This window comes from Prinia subflava, chromosome 27 (genome assembly GCF_021018805.1).
Source record: "Prinia subflava isolate CZ2003 ecotype Zambia chromosome 27, Cam_Psub_1.2, whole genome shotgun sequence".
NCBI classification, from domain to species: Eukaryota; Metazoa; Chordata; class Aves; order Passeriformes; family Cisticolidae; genus Prinia; species Prinia subflava.
In genome coordinates, this window is record NC_086273.1 from 1,876,018 (window position 1) to 1,885,236 (window position 9,219).

Consider the following 9,219-nt stretch of genomic DNA (forward strand, 5'->3'; position numbering starts at 1 on the left):
AGCCGGCTGGGCTGTGCTGGGGAGAGGCCCTTGGTGCTGCCCAGAGCTCAGGGCAGCTGGCAGAGCTTGCAGGGAGCTGGGCTGGGCTGGGAGAGCCTCCAGAGAAACCATCAGTGTCCATCTCAGCCTGGGTGAGCGTGCAGGGGCCAAGAAAAGCACCCCAGGGTGCACAAGTTCTGTGTGTGGGAGCTGAGCTTGTGACCCCTGGAGCCCTCCCAAGTGCTGGGGCTGCGCCTCCAGCCCCACACCATCACAATGACCCCATGGTTCTATGAGTTCCACACTGTCAGCAATGCTCTCCTTGGTTCAGGAGGCCCTGCTCTGATACAATGGACCTTTGGTTCCAGGGGGTTCCACTGCAGCACAATGGAGCCTTTGTTCCATGGGGTTCCAGAGTGTCACAGCTGACTCCTTGGTTCTGTGAGCCTCTGCTGTCACCAAATGGCCAAAATATCAGAATAAGGCTCCTTAACACTCATTTGGTGTTTCAGAGGGAATCCTTTATACAGGCCTGAGGTCCAACATGGGATAACTCCTAACCTTACATGGGCACGTGATTCTACAGATGTATTGCTTTTATACAGTTGCTAAATGTGTATTACAGTTTAGCCTTTAAAATAAAACCCAAGTGAACATCTCAGATTCACTCCTTGTTTTTTGTATCACTGCACCCTTGAGCCAGATGTCTTCTTCACTTCCAATCATCCTTGCTGAGAAAGCAGGGCCTGCATGGCTTGTTTTTGTGCTAAAATTTCATAGGCACGGTAAAAATGGAATGAACAATTTTCATATCAAGGCCAAGGCTCTGTGTGCCCAGGCAGAGGCAGGCAGGACGCAGAGCTGTCAGCAAAGGAAGGGCCCAGCCAGGTGGGGCAGCCGGGGGATGACGACAGCCTGCAGGGACAGAGGCGCAGGGCATGGACACCGTAGCACAGCCTGGGCTGCACAGGGCACAGGCATGGGCAGCAGCTGAAAGGCCCTGACACAGCCAACTCCTGCAGCACTTGGGCCATGGCTGCTGGCCCTGGGCCTGAGGCATCAAGAGGGGACAAGTGACCCTTGCAGGCCTGGGGCCTCATTGCCTCCTTGTCCCTGCTCAGCAGCCTGGCCCACCTGTCATCACTGCCACAAGTTTTTTGATTTAACTGATCCAGCAACACTTTCTCAGTGGGACCCATTCAAACTTTAAGAAACTTTGGAGTTTTTAATCTGACTTTTAGTTTTTCAGAAGTTTGTTGAACACTCTCTGAGGAACTGAGTCTGATGTAAACAACACCAAAGTCCCAAGAGTCTCATTCAAGTCCTTGTGCTGTGTCTGTGCTGCTGAGCTGAGCTGGGCTCCTGGCACAGAGGCAGCTCCTGGAAACCAAGAAGAGCTTTAAAAAGACATTTCTCCTGAAGAGCAGCTCCTCTCCCTGCCCAGAAGGGCTGAGGGCGCTGCCTGCAGGCACCTGAGAGGAATGAAGCAGACAGAGGCTCAAAGAAACAGGAAAGGACAATTCTAACTGCATTCATGGAGAAATGTTCACCACTTGTGACACAGTAAGTCTGTGGCTGCAGGGATCTCCTCAGGCTGAGCCAGGACAGCACTGAGGTGACTGTAAGGATGGCTCTGCTGCCCTTGCTGCTTTGGGGGAGGATGTGCTCCAGAGCGGGGCTGCCCTGGGCACCGTCAGAGGGACAGGGCAGGACGGCTCCTGCTGCCAGGGACGGCTGCAGGGGCTGAAGCTGGGGCTGCAGCCAGGGCTGCCCAGGGCTGTGGTGCAGAGCAGGTGCTGCAGCCCTGAGGGCTCTTGGCCAGCCCAGGACATCTGCCACCTGCCAGGGGCAGCTCTCAGCCTGCCTGGGAGCTCCCATGGACTGTGGGGAGAAGTTGGAGGTGGAAGGAGCCACCCCCATCAGGGCAGATTCCTGCTGCTGTGGAGATGGTGCTGCATGGCCAGGGCTGCTCTCAGCTTTGTCATGAAGGAAAGGGAAAGGGGCTGTCAGGGTTGTCTGTGTCACTGACACTCCTGCACTGTCACCCTGGGCATCAGCAGATGTGCCTGAGAGCTCCCTCAGAAAGTGCCTCCTCACCCTCCTCTAGCTACAGACAGCAGCAGCAGCACCTTGGCTTGCAGCATCTGTGTTTGTGTGAGCTGCCCTTAAGGCCCTGGTGCCAGGGAGATGCCCCTGGGCAGTTCCCTGTGCTGGGAGGGGTGTGCAGGGCAGAGCTGAGCCCCCAGGGCTGGGCTGGGCTCTGGGAACACTGGCAGGGACAAGGCTTGGATGGAGAGGAACAGCTCCCAGTAGGCAAAACTCCAGGCAGAAGAGAGCCAGAATAATTAATGATATCCCGTCCTGTAAAGGAACAGAGAAAACAAAGGAGAGAAGACTTTCGGGAAATTTATTTTGAAATTGCAACTTTCAGGTAGTCCACTTTATTTTTCAGGAAACTTTTAAGTGCAATCACCCTGAAACAGAGGGAGGTGTAATGAGCAAAGGGCACCTCTGTGGGGACCAGCAGGTCTGACTGCACTGGGGCAGAGAGAGCTCTGCTTTCCATCTGGGCTCTGCAGTGTTCAGGCTGAGAGTAATGCTTCAAATTCATCAGTAACTAAGCAGCAGAAGATACCTAAACATAAAAAAGTTTAGCAAAATTTGTTCACAGGAAAAAGAGTGATTTTTAGGGGATTCCAAATAGAATACATAGGACTGACTCAAATAAAATGATCCCAGCTTGTCAATGTCTTCTTTCAACAGTCCATGATGCACAGAGTGAAGAAATGTCCAACAGCAGCTCCATCAGCCACTTCCTCCTGCTGCCATTGGCACACACGCGGCAGCTGCAGCTGCTGCACTTCTGCCTCTTCCTGGCCATCTCCCTGGCTGCCCTCCTGGCCAACGGCCTCATCATCAGCGCCGTAGCCTGCGGCCACCTCCTGCACAGCCCCATGTTCTTCTTCCTGCTCAACCTGGCCCTCAGCGACCTGGGCTCCATCCTCACCACTGTGCCCAAAGCCATGCACAATTCCCTCTGGGACACCAGGAACATCTCTTATGAAGGATGTGCTGAACAGCTATTTCTGTATGTATTTTTCATTTCAGCAGAGTATTCCCTCCTGACCGTGATGTGCTACGACCGCTACGTGTCCATCTGCAAACCCCTGCACTACGGGACCCTCCTGGGCAGCAGAGCTTGTGCCCACATGGCAGCAGCTGCCTGGGCCAGTGCCTTTCTCACTGCTCTGCTGCACACAGCCAATACATTTTCCCTGCCCCTGTGCCATGGCAATGCCCTGGGCCAGTTCTTCTGTGAAATCCCACACATCCTCAAGCTCTCCTGCTCCAAATCCTACCTCAGGGAACTTGGGCTGATTGTGCTAAGTGTTATTCTATATTTTGGTTGTTTTGCGTTCATTGTTTTCTCCTATGTGCAGATCTTCAGGGCTGTGCTGAGGATCCCCTCTGAGCAGGGACAGCACAAAGCCTTTTCCACCTGCCTCCCTCACCTGGCTGTGGTCTCCCTGTTTCTCAGCACTGCATTTTTTGCTCACCTGAAGCCCTCTTTCATCTCCTCCCCATCCCTGGATCTGGCAGTGTCAGTTCTTTACTCGGTGGTGCCTCCAGCCCTGAACCCCCTCATCTACAGCCTGAGGAACCAGGAGCTCAAGGCTGCAGTGTGGAGACTGATGACTGGATGATTTCAGACATTGAGCTGCTGGCCAGTTTGTGCAAATCATTTATAACAAACATCATGTTTCATAGTACTTAATGGTTTGTTTGTGGGACTTCATTTGCTCTGTTCTAATTTTTCAGTATTGTCAGTAAAGAAGGCCATTTTTTGTGCCATATCAGATTTTGAGTCTCTTCTCCTACACTGTGGCCACTGAAAATGTCAATAAGCAGCTCTGTTCTTGGTGGCTTTAATCGAAGAAAAAGCATCTCCCATCAAAGTTTTCACCAGAGATCCCCCTTTTGTTCCCTTCTCTGTGGCTGCAGCAGCAATGTCTGTGTGCAGAGCTGGGGCAGATCAGTGCTGGCACAGCAATTGTGCCCAGCAGCAGCAGCACTTGGTGTTGCCAGTGCTGCTGCCGTGGCCCTGCCCCGCTGCCCTCGTGGCCCTGCTGTTGCTGTAGGGCCTGAGTGCTCTCGGGGCCGGGCACAGGGCTGGGGGTGGCAGTGCCGGGGCTGCAGCAGGGACAGGCCATGGGCACTGCTGGGGCAGCGCTGACGCCTCAGGCCAGGGCCTGGGGGCTGCAGGCTCCTTGCCCAGGCTCTCTCCAGAACACAGCCAGGCCAATGCTCAGCACAGAAAAGCCCCGTCAGCAGCCCCAGGCTGGCCGTGGGCAGGCTGGGGGCAAACAGCATCACACCATGGGAACGTCCCTTGGGGAGCAGGATCATCCTCCAAGTGCTTCAGGAATTGTCTGCAGGCTCCTGCAGGGCCTCCTGCTGCTCCCTTGCCAGAGGCACCACAGGCCAGGGGGGCACATCTGCCCTGCTGTGTCTGCCTGTGGGGCTCCCTGCTCTGGGCAATGAGGAGGGGCTGCAGAGGCTCTGCAGGACTGACAGGATGGGCTTTGGGGCTGTGAGGAGAAGCTGAGGGACCTGGGCTGCTGCACCTTCTCAAGAGGAGGCCCAGGGCTCATCCTGCAACTGCTGCAAGGGTGGTTTCAGAGAATCACAGGATCAGCAAGGCTGGAAAAGACCTTGGAGATCATCAAGTCCAACCTGTGCCCTGATACCACCTTGTCTCGCCTGAGCCTCCTCTTCTCCAGGATCAACAACCCCAGCTCCCTCAGAGACTCCTCACAGCACTTCTGTTCCACACCCCTCACCAGCCTTGTTGCCCTTCTCTGGACATGCTCCAGCCCCTCCATGTCCTTCCTAAATTGGGGGCCCAGAACTGGACACAGCACTCGAGGTGCAGCCTCACCAGTGCCCAGCACAGGGGAAGAATCCCTGCCCTGCTCCTGCTGCCCACACCATTCCTGATCCAGGCCAGGGGCCATTGGCCTTCTTGCCCACTTGCCCACACTGCTGCCTCATGTCCAGCCTGCTGTCCAGCACTGCCCCACGTCCCTTTCTGCCTGCCCACTGTCCAGCCACTCTGTCCCCAGCCTGGAGCACTGCAGGGCTTGTTGTGGCCAAAGTGCAGGACCCGGCCCTTGGTCTTGTTCAGCCTCCCCCTGTTGGATTTGGGCCCTGGATCCAGCCTGTGCAGGGCCCTGTGCAGAGCCCTCCTACCCTCCAGCACATCCACACTCACACCCAGCTTGGTGTCACCTGCAAATTTGCTGATGCTGGACTCAATCCCCTCCTGCAGATCCTCAGTGCAGATATTGCAATCCCCGCTGGCTGCCTCTGATCCCTGGGCCATCCTGGGGGTGCCCTGGGATGGCTCTCAAGGGGATCTGTTCCATCCCCTTGCTGGGCACCCAGGGCAGGCTGACAGGCCTGCAGTTCCCCACATCCTCCTTGCAGCCCTTCTTGGGGATGGGCTCCCATTGGCACCTCCAGTCCTCTGGGCCCTCCCTGCTGAGCCAGGACTGAGGAGAAATGATGGAGAGCAGCTTGGGGAGCTCATCCAGCAGCTCCCTCATGGCCCTAGCATGGATCCCATCTGGTCCCAGACACACCTGTGAGCATCTGAGTGGCTCAGCAGGTCCCCAGCTGCTTCCTCCTGGATTGCAGGGGGGCTCTTGTACTCCCTGTGCCCATCTACCAGCTCAGGAGAACACTCATCCTTAGGACAGCCTCTGGTTTTTTTTGAAAAGTGAGGGAAACAAAGTGAAAACTACCTCAGCCTTTTCCTCATCTTTAATTACTATATTCCACACTTCATCCAAAAAAGAGTAGAGATTCTCCTTATCCCATGTTTTGGTAATAATTTATTTATATGAACATTTTCTATTATTTTTTAGAGAAGTGGCAAATTTAGCTGCAACTGACCTTTCACCTCTCTGATTTTCTTTCTGCATGACCAAAAATCATCCTTGAACTCTTTCTGAGTTACCTGACCTTTCCAAATGTGATGCACCTTTTTTTCCCCCTTGAGATTCTACAAAACCTCCATGCCCAGCAAAACCAATCCTTTTCTTTGTCTTCTAGAAGTCATTTTCTTCTTTGGCTCATCTGTTGGCACACCAGGACAGGCTGCTCCTTCTCCCTTAAGATTACTTTCTTTAAATGTGTCCATCCTTCCTGGATCCCTTTATTTTGAAGGGCTTTTCTTCCTTTAAAAAAGCCAGTACTTTATACAGTGCTCTCCAAATCTGCATCCTAAATAGGCCAAAGTCTGCCCTCTGAAACTGCAGTGTAGTTTTCTTGATGCCCCTCCTTCATTCACATAATAGTGGAAACTTGATTATTTCATAGTCACTGTACCCCAGGCAGCCTCTGACCAACACTGATCTCCCACCAGCCCTTCTCTGTTTGTGAACAGCAGCAGACAGAGCTTTCCTTGGCAGTGCAAGTGTTACAAAAATTTTGATAAAATAAAAAACTCCTTAACACCCGTGTAGCAATAAGAAGCAGCATTCTTTATTCATCTAGTGGCATGGGGGATTGCTCCTCTCAAAGCTGTGCATGCTGAGTACAGGAAAGTTTCTGTTTATATTCTGTATTTTGGATACACATTGTCCCACACTAAACATATGAATGATAACAATTTCCCTGAAATCATTAATGTATTTCCCCTCCCCTTTTGCCTGCACTCTTCTGTCCTGGGGGTCTCTCTGGTGGTCCCTGGTGGTCACAGACCCCAATGTTCCAGTTGGCCTGGCTGAGCTGGCATGACACTGAGGCTGGTGAACTTCCAGTTCCCCTTCTTACACAATGGGCACTGTGTGGTTTCCATGGGTCAGTGGTTTTGGAGAACAAGCATTGTGTGAGCTCACCAGGTGTAAAACATTTATCATCTGGTAACATGAGGTCACAGAGTGGGCTATGACAGTGGGTTATATGAGGTCATTGAGCAGATGTGACATCATAGGCCATCTCTGTGACATCACAGAGACAGCTATGACATCACAGGACAGAGTTATGACATCATACAGCAGATGATGACATTGCAGAGTTGGCTGTGGCATCACATGGTGGCTGTGTGACATCACCGAGCAGGTTATGACATCAGAGAGCAGAAGTGTGACATCACAGGGGGCTGTGTGACATCACTGGGGGCTGTGTGAGGTCACTGGGTTGGTCACTCTGCCCCAGACCCCCTCACAGTTCCCCCTCAGACAAGTCCAATGCTGTTCATGCCCAGCGGGCTCCCCTGTCCCCTGGTATCCCCCCGGTGCTCCTGGAGCCACAGCCTCCACCAAAGGATGTTCCACAGGATCCACCCCAGAGCCTGACACGGGCACAAGGGGCTGGGCTGTGTCACCAGGACATCAAGGACCTGCATTATCCAGGGCACTGGGGCCTGGCTTGGGTTCCCCAGGGCAGGAAAGGTGTCTGGCAGCTGCAGCGGGGGCAGGGAAGGGCTCCAAGGTGGGGCTGGAGCCCTTTGGCTGTGAGCAGAGGCTGAGGGAGCTGGGCTTGTCCAGCCCCGAGCAGGGAAGGCTGAGGGGCTCCTCATGCCAGCCTGGCAGTGCCACCCAGGAGGGGATGGAGAACACAGAGCCAGGCTCTTCACCGGGGGCCTGGTGGGAGACAAAAGACAATGAGGATGGGGTGAAAGAGGGGAGGTTCAGCCAGGACAGGAGGAAACCTTTGTTCCCATGGGCTCAGACAGGTGCTGAGATGATGCCCCCTCCCTGTCCTTTGGGATTTTCCAATCCACACCAAATCAAGCCTTGAACCACTTGGTGTGACCCAGTTTCTGACAGCTGGAGCTGCTGACTTGCTGAGGTCCTTTCCAATTCAGCTCTCTACTGATCCTGGGACAATGCTGGTCCCTGTTTTAGACTGGAGCAGAGCAGATGGGACAGGAGCCCTGCAGGGCTGTAGGGGACCTGCAGCTTGGGGAGTGCAAGAGCACATCTTCATTAGCTGGGTCATTTGAGCACTTTTAAGAAATGTCAAAGTCTTACCACCAGGAGACACCAGGAAATTCCTGGAATTCTTCATTGGCAGGAGAAGAAATCCTGATCTTCCCCCCTATTTGTTTCACCGGCTGGACTTGTGTTTTTCATGGAGCTGTGCCTTCCCTTGGTTTTGTTGGCTGACAAGAAATGAACATCCCTCTGTGTCTCGGGCAGCTCCTTCTGCAAGGAAAGCAGGTGGGAGTTGGTGCCAAGGAGCTGAAAGCTGCAGGCACAGCCTGGAGTGGAGAAAGCTCAGATTTGCACAAGGCTGCTCTGAGTCCCAGGGGTTGGATGAGGGTAAGGTGGGGCGAGGGTATGGGCAAAATGTGATTGATTGCCAGCCATGAAGGGTCTTTATTTTCAGATCTATTCAGAGTGTCTTAGGAGGTGCCGGGGATCAATATAAACTGGGGATTGGTGATATCAATCTATAGACAGGAAAACAAAACTAAAAAGGAAAAGAAGTCCATTAAAATTGGTATATTTTCTTTGAATAAACTTCTGAAATCTGTATAATAAACCACAGAAGAATTGAAGACTTAAATTATTCCCAGGGGCTTGTCTTCTTAGGATGTTTTGAAATAATAATGAGGCTTTGGCAATGAATTCCTGAACTGAAAAGCTGAAAACTGAACAAGCCTCTGGAGAACTAAAATTCATTGGGGAACCTCCAGATTGCTGATGATCCTTCCTCAGCAGAGCAGATGGAACAGATTCCAGGGGTTTCCAGCAGCTAAAGAGCTGTGAGCTCATGTGCAGGCACAGGGGCTCCATGGTGGCATCTGAGGGGTCTCTGGGCTCCTGAAGATCTCTTTGGTCACACTCAGTCACAAGGGCTCCATGGTGACATCCCAGGAGTCCTTAATCTTCCTAAGGGTCATGAGGTGACAGTCACAGGGCTGCACAGTGACAACAGAGGTGTCTCTACAGTGCCAAGGAGCCAATTTGTCCCAGGCAGTGTCAGGAGTGCAGTGGTGCCATCCCTGTCCTCCTAAAGAACAGCAGTGTCACCGACACTCACAGGGGCTCCAGGGGACATCCCAGGAGTGTCCAGGCTGCCAAAGAGCCGGGATGTCACAGACACTCACAGGGGCTCCAGGGGACATCCCAGGAGTGTCCAGGCTGCCAAAGAGCTGGGATGTCACAGACACTCACAGGGGCTCCAGGGGACATCCCAGGAGTGTCCAGGCTGCCAAAGAGCCGGGAT

The 9,219-nt window shown here is 53.3% G+C and overlaps 1 protein-coding gene across 1 annotated transcript; it reads left to right on the top strand.

The window, feature by feature from the left end:
• The first annotated feature begins 2,396 nt into the window (after positions 1 to 2,396).
• Positions 2,397 to 3,683, top strand: LOC134562425 (olfactory receptor 14A16-like). Its single transcript, XM_063419820.1, has one exon. The coding sequence runs from the start codon at positions 2,709 to 2,711 to the stop codon at positions 3,681 to 3,683; it is 975 nt and encodes a 324-aa protein (XP_063275890.1). The 5' UTR covers positions 2,397 to 2,708.
• Positions 3,684 to 9,219: the final 5,536 nt, after the last annotated feature.